Raw genomic sequence first — 13,688 nt, forward strand, 5'->3', positions numbered from 1 at the left:
TCGAAATTTCTCTGGCTGATAGGACAAATTTGGCAGGGATTCATTAATCAAAATTAGTTTCATAGAATGCTCTCGGAGTGAACAAGTAAAAACTAAATGTGATGAAAGCAGTACCACAGCACGAATCTACTGCTAAGCGTCTACAAATTAAAATCCAGAGCTGTTCTGGGCGCAACGCAGCTTTGTAAGTAATGTTAACATTTCGTGGTTAGAGTTAAAGTTCTATTTTTTTACCTGTGTTCAACTAAGTACGGCATCATATTCAATCAATCGACCGGCCAGGATGCTCCGCCTGCAGCGCCGAGCGCGCGTGCCGCTCGCGCACCTGCGGCGCCTGCAGCACTCGGCTGCGGCCGCGACCGCCACCTCCACCACTTCTGGCTCCTCCAGCAGCGGGTCGTCCTCCAACGCCAGCGGCAACGGCGAGGAGCCGCCCAAGTACAAGCCCGGCTGGTTCAGCCGCAACCCGGGCGTGACGCTGGGCGGCATCCTGCTGGGCATCGGCTTCTACATCTACCGCGGCTCGCGCGGCAAGAAGAACTTCGAGGCGCTGCAGACGCCCATCGTCGAGGCCGCCGTGATCTCGCCCTACGAGGCCTGGGAGCTGCGCAGCAGCAACAATATCACGCCCGAGACCTTCGAGGACGTGCGCGGCGGCGTGGCGCGCGCCTTCCCGTCGGGCAAGGCCTCGATGAAGCACTTCGACCAGTACCTGGGCTTCAAGCTGGCCCAGGCCTGCCCCGCGGGCGTGAGCAAGGCCTACCACCTGGAGCGCGTGCTGCTGAGCCTGCAGCAGGACGCCGAGCGCAAGAGCGATGTGGACGCGCAGCTGGTGGCCTTCTCCATGGCCGTCAAGGGCGGCGTGGACGAGCGCCTGCGCGTCCTCTTCAACTTGGCCACGAACGCGCCGCCCGGCGAGGTGCTGGCCCAGGACGAGGACGACAAGAAGGAGGCGGACACGCGCGAGATGACGCAGCAGCAGCTGGAGCGCCTGCTGCAGCTGCTGCTCGAGACGTACCAGATCCCGTCCGAGAAGCGCGTGCTGGCGGTGGAGGACGCCAAGTACCCGTTCCAGGAGTACGTGGCGGCGACGCCCTCGGACATGCTCAAGGCGGCGGTGCAGGCGCAGGTGGCCGACAAGAAGATCACGGAGGAGGAGGCGCGCGAGCGCCAGGCCTACACGTTCGCGGCCTTCTCGCAGCTCATGCGCGGCAAGACCGTGTGTCTCTGGGGCGAGTGCTTCTCCAACAGCAAGAAGAAGATGAAGAACTAGACGACTGCAACACGTAACTCGAGCCTGCTTGTTGCATCACTCACTCTCACTCTCACTCTCTTCCTGCTAGCCAAACGTCACGGCGCACTGGCCGCCGCCCGACTGCTCTGCTCCATGTAGGCGAGCCGCATCATCGGGTGCGCCTCCGCCTGGTTCATCTCCTGCAGCACCGTCGCCGCACTGTGGCGCAGCTGGTGGAACTGTCGGAGCGGCACGAGCATCGTGCGCGTCTTGCCGTCCGACGTCTGCAGCCGCACGAGAATGCGTCGCCCGGCGTCGTCTCCAGGAGCAGCAGCAGCAACAGCGGCAGGCGCCACTTTCCAGTGCAGCTGCTGCACTCTCGGCAGCGAGAAGCTCGTGGACTCGGCGGCCTGCGTCAGCGCCGCCCAGTGGCGCTCCAGTAGCTGCCGGAATCGCAGCTGGAAGGCGTCGGGCAGACTCTGCACGATCGCCTGCTGCCGCGTTTTGAGCTCCGTCTTGAGCTCCGTCCTCTTGTCCGCTGCGGGCAGCAGGAACGTCAGGTGCTCGCGAACTGCCGCCTCCAGCAGGCGTCGCAGCAGCGTGGCCAGGGCCAGGAAGTCCCTCCGCTCGGCGCTGCTGACGGCTGCGGCCGCGCGCTCGGCCTCGGCGTCTTGCTGGCTGTGGAGCGCCACGGCCAGCTGCATGGCGGCCTCCAGGTGCCGCGCCACGAAGGCCTCGCCCGCCTCGCGCAGCAGCGCCTGCCACTCGCGCGCCGCCGCCGAGAAGGTGTCCATCTCGTCTGGATCGGGGAGGCTTGGAATGGACGATCGGATTAGAAGGGTGCGACAGCTTCAAGGTGTCTGCTGAGAGGTCGATCCGCGGACGCTGGTGGTGTAGCAATATACTTAAGTAGCTGGCGCGTTCGAGGAACTGCGCGTCTGCAAATAATACCATTCACTTCGCTCAGTCTCATGTGGGCCAAGTGATTCCGGTGGAACTGCACGTCTCAAATGCTATTGCTGCTCTCAAATGCTCCAAGGCCAGCAACACTTGCTCGGCGTTCACATTCCAATCTACCAGCTACTACAAGCAAACCAGTCTACTGCACCATGCTCAAGTCTGCCGTTTTCGCGCTCGCCTTCGTTGCCGTTGCCCACGCCGCGTGCCCCGACGGACAGGAGGAGATCAGCGTTCAAGGCATCGACAACTACTTCTGCGTCGACGGCGAGGGCTGCTCGGGCTCCAACGCCCTCGGCCTCTGCCCGGACGCGCAGGACGGCCTGGAGTTCGGGTCCTACTGCGATCTGCTCGAGACGGACGTGTACGGATGCAAGCCGTACTCCAATTGGGACTCGCCGTCGAGCGCCGAGTACGACGCTCCGTTGAACTGCACGGGAAACATCGCCGGAGACTTCCCAGTCAGCGTCGAGGACGGCAACGGCACCTTCTGCTCGACGAGCCCAGTGTGCTCGGGCACGATTGCTGGCAATTGCCCCGGCGTTCAGGACGGACTTCCCAGTGGATCTGAGTGTGTTATCATCCAGACCGGCGTGTACGGGTGCGTACTTCCGCCCGTTGACTAAGGGCTTCGTGAAGACCGAGACTCATGTACGTTTCTGACTTGGAAAGCGTACAAGGACATTTATTCAACGCTAGGCAGCCTCCATTTCGTTGACACATTAGCCGTTAATGCAAGCTTAGATACGTTCTTTGCTTCAGAAGTGTCGACTATACTATCGTCTGAACGATATTCTCTCGAATTGTAGCAAGAGTACTCGCATCTTCCAAAAGCTAAGCTTCCGGGCGCCACGAGCCCCGCCTCCAATATCCTCATTCACGACGAAGACCTACAGATCGTTTACAGAGGTCATCGCAACCATGCCGCAACCTCAGATGAAACGGTCGGCATCTAACTCCTCACATAGTGGTGCTTCCGATGAAAACTATTGGCCAAAACATGGTGCGTTGTCCTCTTCAATTGGCAGCTAATCGCTTCAACTTTTGTCTCCGTGGCAGTGCCACTGGCACCGCATCCTGCAGCTTCAACGATATGTAGCACACCACCTCACGGACACCACCGCCACCGACAGCACCGCCAGCTTTAACGCCCCGCGCTCCGCACCAGCGCGAGCACGACACCATCTATCTGCTCCATACAGCACCGCTATCACCACCCGCCCAGCTCCTGTCGCGGCCAAATTCCACCTCACAGACGCCATACAGTACTCGTCGACTGGCAAAATGTAGCCATCTGGTCGTGCATGGTATCCGTCCATCACTTCAACTTCGTCAGTCACCGTCACTTTCAGATTCGCCTCCTAGTGCGCAGATCCAGCCATGCAGGCCCCCAAAGACACTGCAACTGTGGCCATCGCAGTGCCCGCCACCCTCGCAGACTGCACACCCGCCGCGCTGCACGAGTTCGTGGCCTCGCGCCTCGAGCGCGCGCTGGGCCGCGGCCTGCCGCATATGGAGCTCCGCTTCCGGCATCTGAACGTGACTGCCGACGTGCCCGTGGTGGAGGAGGCCAGCGGCCTCCCCACGCTCTGGAACGGCGTGCGTCTGGCGTTCGCTAGCCTCGGCCGCAAGCCGCGCGTGGTGCGCAAGGAGATCCTCTCGGACGTGAGCGGCAGCTTCCGGCCGGGCTCCATGACGCTCGTGCTGGGGCAGCCAGGCTCGGGCAAGTCGGCGCTGCTGAAGGTGCTGAGTGGCCGCTTCCCGCTGGCCAAGAACGTGACTGTGAGCGGGGACGTCACGTACAACGGAGAACCGCAGCACCAGGTCCGGGACCGCCTGCCGCAGTTCGTGGCGTACGTGACACAGCGAGACAAGCACTTCGCCGTCCTGACGGTGCGGGAGACGCTCGAGTTCGCGCACAAGTTCTGCGGGGAAGAGCTGATCCGGCGCGGCGAGGAGCTGCTGACCCACGGCACGGACGAGGAGAACGCGCAGGCTCTGGAGGCGGCGCGCGAGCTGTTCGACAACTACCCGGACATCGTCATCCAGCAGCTGGGCCTGCAGGACTGCCAGGACACGATCGTCGGAGATGCGCTCGTAAGGGGCATCTCCGGAGGGGAGAAGAAGAGGATCACCACAGGCGAGATGGAGTTCGGCATGAAGTACGTGACGCTCATGGACGAGATCAGCACGGGGCTCGACAGCGCCGCCACCTTTGACATCATCAGCACGCAGAGGAGTGTGGCTCAGAAGTTCAACAAAACGGTGGTGATGGCCCTACTGCAGCCGGCACCGGAGGTGGTGGCCTTGTTTGATGATATCCTGATCCTCAATGCTGGAGAGGTGATGTATCACGGCCCCATGGCCGAAGTCGTGCCGTACTTCGCCGGTCTGGGCTTTAAGTGCCCAACTGGACGTGATGTGGCGGATTTCTTGATGGACCTCGGCACGAAGCAGCAGTATCAGTACCAGGTGGAGCTGCCAACGCGCAACTACGTACACCCGCGAGAGCCTGGCGAGTTTGCTCGCGTCTTTCGCGAGTCGCATATCTACCAAGCTACGCTTCGCAAGCTAGAGGAGCCGCTACAACCGACGTTGCTGGAGCATGTCGACCAGCACATGAACCCCATGCCGCAGTTCCACCAGTCGTTGTGGCAGAATACCAGGACGCTGCTGCACCGTCAGATTCTCATCACGGTGCGCAACAAGCCTTACATTTTTGGGCGTGGGCTCATGATCACTGTGATGGGGTTGCTCTACGCCACGTCGTTCTACCAGTTTGACCCAACGGAAATCCAGGTTGTCATCGGCATTATTTTCGCGGCCTCGTTGTTCCTGTCGCTTGGGCAGGCGTCTCAGCTACCGACGTTCATCGCAGCTCGTGACATCTTTTACAAGCAACGTGGAGCTAACTTCTTCCGAACGTCGTCGTACGTCCTGGCCAACTCGGTGAGCCAGCTCCCGCTGTGCGTGGCTGAGACTCTGATCTTTGGTACGCTCGTGTACTGGATGTGTGGCTTCGTATCTCACGCCGCCGAATTCTTTCTGTTCCTGCTGGTACTCTTCTTGACCAACGTGAGCCTAGGGTCGTTTTACTTCTCGCTCACTGCAGCCTCCAAGGACATCAACATCGCTACACCGATTTCTATGGCCGCCACACTCATCTTCATCATTTTTGCTGGCTTCGTCATCACGGAAAGCCAAATCCCGAATTACTTCATTTGGCTTTATTGGATGACCCCTGTTTCGTGGACGCTGCGTGCTCTAGCTGTCATCGAATACCGTTCAGCAGACTTGGACGTATGCGAGTACGGAGGTATCAACTACTGCGACGAGTTCGGTGGACTTCGAATGGGCGAGTACTATCTGCAGTTGTTTGACTTCAAGACGGAGAGGATCTGGATCGTGTACTGTGCGATTTACATGGTGGCGTTTTACATCGGTTGTATGGCGCTAGGCTACTTCTCGCTCGAGTACCTGAGATACGAGGCACCAGAAAATATAGCGGTGTCTGATACCCCCGTCGAGGAAGTTGTGTCCAAAGATTCGACTATTCAAAATCGGGATGACTCTGCTTATGCACTTGCAACCACTCCAAAAGCATTCCCCAAACCAGGTGACAACACGATTCTAGATGTGGTCCCAGTTCCGACGGCCTTCACCCCGGTGACACTGGCATTCCGAGACTTGCATTATTCTGTTCCTAAGCCGTCGAGCCCAAAGGAATCGATTGAGCTCCTAAAGGGGATCAGTGGTTATGCACTTCCCGGGCGGATGACAGCATTGATGGGCGCGTCCGGAGCAGGAAAGACGACACTAATGGATGTCATCGCTAATCGGAAAACTGGAGGCTCGATCTCAGGGCAAATTTTGCTGAACGGGTATGAAGCGAACGATTTGGCAATCCGACGATGCACGGGGTACTGCGAACAAATGGATATGCATTCGGAGGCAGCGACGATTCGTGAGGCTCTTACGTTTAGTGCTTTCCTTCGTCAGGGTAGTGAAGTTCCGGATAGCGCCAAGTATGATTCGGTGAATGAGTGTTTGACTTTGCTGGATATGTGGGAGATCGCAGACCAGATCATTCGTGGCAGCTCGACAGAGCAAATGAAACGCCTAACCATCGGTGTGGAATTGGCAGCACAACCCAGCGTACTGTTCCTCGACGAGCCTACCAGTGGACTTGATGCTCGCTCTGCCAAACTTATCATGGATGGGGTGCGAAAGGTGGCGAATTCTGGTCGCACCATTGTGTGTACGATCCATCAGCCGTCAATGGAGGTGTTCTTCCTTTTCGACAGTTTGCTGCTGCTCAAACGAGGGGGTCAGACCGTGTTCTTTGGGGATTTGGGGCCAAACTGTCAGCAACTTGTTGATTACTTCGAAGAGCTGCCCGGGTTAGCTCCGTTACCACCGCGTTACAATCCAGCGACGTGGATGCTCGAGTGCATTGGCGCTGGCGTACTGAATGATGTTCCCACCGACCTAGATTTCGTGGCTACATTCAATTCTAGCGCAGACCGAAGTCAACTCGATGACATGCTCAATCGTGAGGGAGTCGGCGTTCCATCGGTTGCAGCCCCCGAAATGTTGTTCGCAAAGAAGCGAGCGGCTTCATCGCTCACACAATTTAGCTTCCTCACAAAGCGATTCCTAGACATGTACTGGAGGTCGCCGACGTACAATCTCACGCGCGTGGGGATGGCTGTGTTCTTGGCATTGCTATTTGGTGTGACGTTCCGTGAAGCCGACTACAAGTCGTACCAAGGCCTCAACTCGGGAATGGGCATGATTTTCATGGCGACCCTTTTCAATGGTATGATCTCATTCCAGTGCGTGCTGTCAGTATCATCGGCCGATAGACCAGCTTTCTACCGCGAGCGAGCCACCCAGACCTATAATGCCTTTTGGTATTTCATCGGCTCTTCGATCGTGGAGATTCCGTACGTGTTTATCAGCACGTTTGTGTTCACGGCTATCTTTTTCCCTTTGGTACAGTTTACGGGCTTTGGGACCTTTTTGCTGTACTGGATCAACACCTCATTCCTCATCCTCATGCTCACCTACATGGGGCAAATGTTCGTGTACGCGCTCCCGAGCGAGGAGGTGGCCGCGATTATTGGGGTCCTCGTCAATTCGATTTTCTTTCTCTTCATGGGCTTCAGTCCCCCGGCCAACCTCATCCCGTCGGGCTACCACTGGCTTTACACCATCACGCCACAGCGATTCTCGCTCGCCATCCTCGGCGCGCTCGTGTTCGCTGACTGCCCGGACGCGCCTGTTTACGACGAAGCGACCAAGACTTGGAGCGACGTGCATTCTCAACTGGGCTGTCAGCCGCTGGAGAACGCCTCAGTGACCACGGGTGCTGTCACCGTCAAGCAGTTCACCGAAGAAGTGTTTGGGATGAAACACGACGAGATCTGGACCAACTTTTGCGTCGTACTAGGCTACATCGTGCTGTTCCGCGTTCTCGCTCTGCTTGCGCTGCGATTCATTAACAGTCAGAAACGCTAGAAAATGTTGCCTCGGTATGGCACAAGGTAATGCATGGGTGTTGCATCATTTTACTGCCTCAAGAGCTCCTATTGCTTGTAGAAACGAATCCTTCTCAAAACCTCAGGTCAGAATCGAGACCCCTACGTGCATTACTCAGCGGTGATATGCAGCCAACGGTAGCTACAATCTTACGTCGGTGGAGTAAGTTTCACTTCTGAACGGTGGTAAAGCTTGCGCACTACTTAGAGAGACAACGAAGGGAGTAGCCTTGTAAGCGCGCTTGATGCTTCACCTTCTTTCTCATTCCCATTTTGTCGGCTAACCAACAACACGCTTCGCCCCTGTGCTGCTGTGCTCTTCAAGCTGGCATTTCACCCTCGCTATCATGCTATCACCTCAGCAATCTCACGTCCAGTGCAAGATGTCGGCGAGATTGTGACCGGTACGAATATTAACGTTTTCAACGATGCAACGTACTTCATCCCAACGTCGCGCGGGGTAGTCTGTTCTGGCACTGGTGGTGTTCCTACCGGCACATCTTGCCCCCTTCAAGGCGACGTTGCGGTAGCTAATTGTCAAGCCAGTTTTGCATCGTACATCGATACCCAGTGCATTGCTCCAGTCGAAAGAGTTGACGTGGGCATGTGTATTTCCTGCAAAGCCGACGTTCTTTCGCCACGAAGGCAAGTTTGCAGCGACGACAACACCATCCGTGACACCGAAGCCGTGCGCTAAAACGGAAGGTCCGCCCTCACCAACTTTTTCCAAGCATGCCAAATAAGCATTCAAGACTTCGCTACACAACTACCAGCATTATCTTCGGTAACGGGGGCTGTAATGATAGGTTCAAGGATCCTTGTCCTGGAAAATAGACAGGCAGAAAGCTACATGCTCCATTGTTTCCCTCTCAACGAATATACAGGATTGACAATTTATAGCGCGCACAATTTTGCATAGACTAGCGTCACATCATATGTCCTACTACTAGTAGGTTTCTTCGGGAGGATATGCATTAGCGCCGACTCCGGAAGCGGGGCTGACGCTCTATAGAAGTCCCATCAAGACCTCCGGGGCGGTCGTCTATCTGCACAAAGCAGTAGTCGGTGTCTTCCTCAAGGTGGAGTCCGGAGTGAATACGAAAATGGTACGGTCATCTGAGGGAGCTATTGCTTGTTGTGTGTGATCCACTCGAATTTGAAGCTGAAGTCGGCTCCTTTGGCAAACAACATGAGGTTGTTAGACTCGAAGAGATACCTCGATTGCAGTACAACGTACCGAGGTGTACGAGTGATATTTGCATGATGTACAGGAACCACACAATGAGTTTGGCCTGCACCATTCCTGCTTGCTTATCCAGCACAAACCCAAGCTGCCGCCAGGACGACAATCCTAGTGTGCGCTTCAGCACAACTATCGTCACGACCAGGGAAGCTAGTTCGAAGGTGCCATACGCCAGCACGTTCATGATCGCGGAGGCTAGCTGAGCATGCGAAAGCTCAGCTAATGACGGGTAGTAGGCGCTATTTGGGAGCCTGATGAGAATTGCTCGGTTCAGGCCTGGGGAAAGCAAACAAATTTCAAGCTAGTGAGAACTCGACCTCCAAATCAATGCAGCACCAAGCACGCCTACTGTAAATGATAGGTAAAATCGCCTCTGTGTACTCCACCAGCACTATATATTCCGTCACGAACAGAACTTGCATGGTCTTCCGGATAAATCGCAACCGCTCTGCTCGAGAGAAGAAGCTGGTGAGTGAAAGTGGAGATGTCGACGTGCATGAATCGGTCGTGCTTGCTTTACGGCTCGCTTGTATCTTCAACTGCAACGACGGGTGGTGGCCTGGTGGGAGTATAGGAAAAACTTGGGATGAATGAGTTGTTGTTTGCTTCACCTGCCCATGCTTTGCATTGTATGCTTCTCCTGTCTGTACAACCACAGTAGGCCGGTGTCCAACAGCAAGCACTCGAACACTCGACCAGGTTCTGGGCTTAACCGGTTTCGTCTTCAGTAACTGTTTCTCGTTGATGGTTTGGCCGTCAATCGTCAGCAAACGCAGTGCCACTTGCAGAAAGTTTTCACTTGCAACCGGGTGAGCTCGAGGAATCCTCGCCATGAGAACTTTGACCTCGTGAAGTAGATCCACGACGTCAGCCATAGACAGCACGAAATGCGCCATATCGATCACCATGATGGCGGCGGTGGCCGGGACCGATGATACCTTCTGGAGGGCGCTAGAGATATAGAGAGTGTTAAACATTTCGACATTGAAGACGACGGCTTCGGGTTTTATGTCATCGTGATCTCCAAGAATGCGGCTGGTCCAATTCTTACCCATGAGCTTAATGATAGGAAGCACGAGGAGAAACATGGTTCGGTCAGCGCCGCGAAATGACACGAATCCGAAAATGTACAACGGGTACACCCACGTGAGAACTGTTTGGCACTGTGCCACATCCAGGATTCGCTTGATATCGCTACGGATCGCCGCATCAGACCGCCACTGGTCACCCCAAAAGTACACCGCGCATGCGAAAATCACAGCACTGCTGGGTAGGCCAACCAAAAGCAAGCCAAACGGCATCGGAAACACCGTTGCGGCCGTGATAGCAAAGCACACTGCCACTGAAATAGTTCCAGCCAGCAGTGCTGTGAAGATAATTTGCCGGGTCTTCATCTGTAGTCGAGGAGTGTACAGGCTAATTTGAATTATCAAGACGCAGTTGATGAAGCACACTCCGATCCAAACGCGAAGCCAGAAAACCCAGTTGGCGTAGACCCCGTCTTGAGGTGGCGCCAGCGGCGGTAACTCGTTCACTATGCTCAACACTACGCATGGCAGCGGTGTGAAGAAGCAAAGCAAGACAAGCCGCCGGTAACTCACGCTCTCCACGTAGGTGTCAAGCTGACGCAAGCGCTCCACTGAGTATCTTCCCTGGAATTCGACCTGGATAGACATCCAGGTGCCCCATAGACAGTTGCCAACGCCCCAGAGCCATTTCATTATGTGCATAGGTTGCAGCCACGAGTAAGATGGACTTAAGTACTGTGCTACACTACGAGTGCAGCCCAGAACGGCAGGTAGTGTGAAACTTTTAATAGTTTCCGACAAAACCTTGCCCAAATCCACGTCCACGACAACCGTGTGCAAAAAGTGTCATCCCTTTGCGCAGAATCTTCGCTTTGTGATTGACCAAGGTAGACTACCGTCCGTTTCAGTAGGGCATCGACATGGATCTCAGTTCTCTTCACCAGCGAATTCAGGTTTCCACGCCTTCTTCTCTAGTTTATCTGACAACACAGCATACTTCGGTGTAGTGCATTCTGCTCAGTGCCTCAGTGCCTCAGTGCCTCAGTGCCTCAGTGCCTCAGTGCCTCAGTGCCTCAGTGCCTCGAGAGCCTGCAAATAGACTGCCATTCTTGGAGCCGCCCGAGAAACTGATGCCGAGTTTGGCCACCCCGCAACACGCTGTCTAGCGCACTCGGCACTCTGCACTCGGTGCGATCTGGTTGAGGTTGAAATCGTACTTTCGAGCAGACTGTCGGCGGCTGAGCATGTCGTTCTTCACGATCGACACGTTCCAGCAGTACCACCAAGAACTCGGTGTTGCGATGGCGTCCAAGCTCGAGTCGAACCCAGAGTCTCCATCTACCACGAAGGCCAAAGCGAGTGACAAGCAGGAGGAAAAACGGCCGTCTTCGCCCAGTAGATCTGCGAACACGAGGCCCTTATCTACACAAGCCGCGAGCGAACTCGACCCGTTGTCTGCGTTAAATCTGGCACGCGCTGCGGATCCATGGCTAGGGAATTCGCTATTGACCCCAACGGCGTGCAGCTACCTCGACAGCGCGGAGGGAGCATCTGCATCGGCTGTCGCTGCAACGTCGCTCAAAGTTGTCGCAGTAGGTCACCCGAGTGAAGACTGGGGTGACTACGTCACGTTCGCTCCACGGGAGCAACAGCGCAAGCAACTCGAAGGAAGAAGCACCTCGCCAGCAAAGCGTACGCCGCCACCGTCACTACGTGTGCCCGATCACGACAACCACCCAGATAGTGACGACGACTCCGACAGCAACAACTGCGAGCCGATGCTTGGAGATGATGTCGATCGTGGACGCTCGGGGCCTGGTTGGGGGGTTAAATCGCCATCTATGGTGATTAGAAACAATACTCCCACCCACACTGCGTCGAGTGCGCTGGCCCGCCACCCATTCCCAAGCACGAGGAGCGGGGAGAGCAAAGGTTTCGCCGCCACACTGCTAGACCGTCTCCTCTCACTCGGGAGTTCCTCGCAACGTCCAAGCATGCCAAATTCAGCTCTAGTTCAAGTGCCAACGCGAAACTACGATTCGTACGACGTCACATTTGATCACGGCCCTGTTGGACTCGATCTTGAGACGGACTGGTACGGGCGCCAGGCTGTCGTGAAAGGGTTTCGTGCGGTCAACTCAGCAGGCGACGATGGAGCAGCCAAGCGCTGCGGGCTCATTCGCGTGGGAGATGTTCTTACTGCAATTAACGGGGAATCGTGCCTTGAAATGAACTTCCAAGATACGTTGGAGGCACTTCGTCTCGCCGGTAAATCGCGCCACACTCTTCACTTCAAGTCACTGGAAGCTGCTGGCGACTTGAGCATTTACGCTACCAACAAGGACCTCGTGCAGGCCCGTCAGTTCATTCACCAACACAAACAGCGGTTCTACCGACCACCGGCCGTCGCTGAAGGGGAAAATCCTCGCGAGCTAGTTCTCGGGTGCATTGAACGGCTGCGGGGCGAATTCGTGACGGCTTTGAATTTCCACCGGGAGGAAACGGGCGAATTCTTGCTCGCTGCATCGTGCGCTAGTGATGGTTCCGGTCCTTTTATTTTCCACACGATGAGGGATTCGCATTTACGCACGATGCGAGAGCTTCCACAGAGCGAAGACTCCGCTGTGTACTTAGGACGCTTAGAGCCCAGCTTCCTCGGCACCGAGTTCACGCTATTTGACCACCACACTAGCTCCAGCCAACAGCATGACAACGAGCTGGCATTCCTCGTGTACACCGCGAATGTTCTTGGCCGTGTGCCCAACTCCCTGAAATGCGCAGTATCCAAACCTGTTGAAGACGACCCAGACGACGAGGAGCTGGAGAATCCAAAAGGTCCCAGCAAGCCAAGTACGTTCCGTCAGCAGCGTTCAGGAATGGGGACCGACGGCGCCATTTTCAACACGCACCCTGCGCGATTGGGCCGAAGTGCGAGCTTGTCGGACCGGTTCAACCGCCAGCAGCAGTCGCGCACCATGTCGATCGCCGAGCGGCTGCGAAGTTTTACACTGGATGATCTGGATCAACACTTAGAGGTTGCAACCAATGGGGCTCTCAGTTGGTTGGACGACGACGACGTTGAAGGCCATGTGCGCTCCATGCGCATCAAGAAGGCCCGGATGAGGGGCGAGCGCACTGCGTCAATGGGGCAAATTTCATACGGAGCCGTCGAGCAGGAAGAGTACGAGAAGGACCTGCTAGTCTTCGAGACGAAGCAGCCGTCTTGGAACGAGGAGCTGGGGGCTTGGACGCTGAACTTCCAGGGTCGCGTGAAGGTCGCGTCCAAGAAGAACTTCCTGCTCGTCGGGACCGAGACGACCGAGAACGGCGACGAGGAGGAAATCACGGCGTTGCGCTTCGGCAAAGTGTCCAAGACGCGCTTCACGCTGGACTACGCGGCGCCGCTCGCCCCCATCCAGGCGCTCGCCGTCGCCTGCTCCGCCTTCGCGAACAAGAGAGCTGTCACGTAGACACACACTGTCGTTAGGTAGGGTCAGACAGCTCTTTTCCGCTCGAAAACACGTTCCCCTTGCATCGATCGGTCTGTTGTGTTGATGAATACTTGCGCCCATGGCTGCCGAAAATTCAATAAATATTATTGTGCCTTTCAGCTCTTTTGGCAAATCGGGCTTCAAAAAGTGCCTCCTTCGCACAGATGGTTAGGTTTCTAAAGCATTTTTATGGTG

The 13,688-nt window shown here is 56.1% G+C and overlaps 7 protein-coding genes across 7 annotated transcripts; 4 read left to right on the top strand and 3 right to left on the bottom strand.

The window, feature by feature from the left end:
* Positions 1-283: 283 nt before the first annotated feature.
* IUM83_02629 (uncharacterized protein) lies at positions 284-1,273 on the top strand (the record flags this gene model as incomplete). The annotated part of the gene is made up of 1 exon (XM_067926568.1): positions 284-1,273. The coding sequence occupies one exon, from the start codon at positions 284-286 to the stop codon at positions 1,271-1,273; it is 990 nt and encodes a 329-aa protein (XP_067796735.1).
* A 77-nt stretch (positions 1,274-1,350) lies between these two features.
* IUM83_02630 (Carboxypeptidase Y A) lies at positions 1,351-2,028 on the bottom strand (the record flags this gene model as incomplete). The annotated part of the gene is made up of 1 exon (XM_067926569.1): positions 1,351-2,028. The coding sequence occupies one exon, from the start codon at positions 2,026-2,028 to the stop codon at positions 1,351-1,353; it is 678 nt and encodes a 225-aa protein (XP_067796556.1).
* Positions 2,029-2,343: 315 nt separating this feature from the next.
* On the top strand, positions 2,344-2,909 carry IUM83_02631 (Cysteine-rich protein; the record flags this gene model as incomplete). Its single annotated transcript, XM_067926570.1, has 2 exons — positions 2,344-2,792; positions 2,864-2,909. 2 exons carry the CDS (start codon positions 2,344-2,346, stop codon positions 2,907-2,909), a joined length of 495 nt encoding a protein of 164 aa, XP_067796555.1.
* A 662-nt stretch (positions 2,910-3,571) lies between these two features.
* Positions 3,572-7,711, top strand: IUM83_02632 (pleiotropic drug resistance protein ABC superfamily; the record flags this gene model as incomplete). Its single annotated transcript, XM_067926571.1, has 1 exon — positions 3,572-7,711. One exon carries the CDS (start codon positions 3,572-3,574, stop codon positions 7,709-7,711), a length of 4,140 nt encoding a protein of 1,379 aa, XP_067796628.1.
* A 1,145-nt stretch (positions 7,712-8,856) lies between these two features.
* Positions 8,857-9,396, bottom strand: IUM83_02633 (uncharacterized protein; the record flags this gene model as incomplete). Its single annotated transcript, XM_067926572.1, has 3 exons — positions 8,857-8,906; positions 8,969-9,250; positions 9,324-9,396. 3 exons carry the CDS (start codon positions 9,394-9,396, stop codon positions 8,857-8,859), a joined length of 405 nt encoding a protein of 134 aa, XP_067796553.1.
* A 584-nt stretch (positions 9,397-9,980) lies between these two features.
* On the bottom strand, positions 9,981-10,368 carry IUM83_02634 (uncharacterized protein; the record flags this gene model as incomplete). Its single annotated transcript, XM_067926573.1, has 2 exons — positions 9,981-10,032; positions 10,121-10,368. The coding sequence occupies 2 exons, from the start codon at positions 10,366-10,368 to the stop codon at positions 9,981-9,983; spliced, it is 300 nt and encodes a 99-aa protein (XP_067796490.1).
* Positions 10,369-11,996: 1,628 nt separating this feature from the next.
* IUM83_02635 (ATP-binding Cassette (ABC) superfamily) lies at positions 11,997-13,472 on the top strand (the record flags this gene model as incomplete). The annotated part of the gene is made up of 1 exon (XM_067926574.1): positions 11,997-13,472. One exon carries the CDS (start codon positions 11,997-11,999, stop codon positions 13,470-13,472), a length of 1,476 nt encoding a protein of 491 aa, XP_067796626.1.
* Between the last annotated feature and the right edge of the window lie 216 nt (positions 13,473-13,688).

Source organism: Phytophthora cinnamomi (genome assembly GCF_018691715.1).
Source record: "Phytophthora cinnamomi strain GKB4 chromosome Unknown Contig16, whole genome shotgun sequence".
Classification (NCBI taxonomy): Eukaryota; Oomycota; class Peronosporomycetes; order Peronosporales; family Peronosporaceae; genus Phytophthora; species Phytophthora cinnamomi.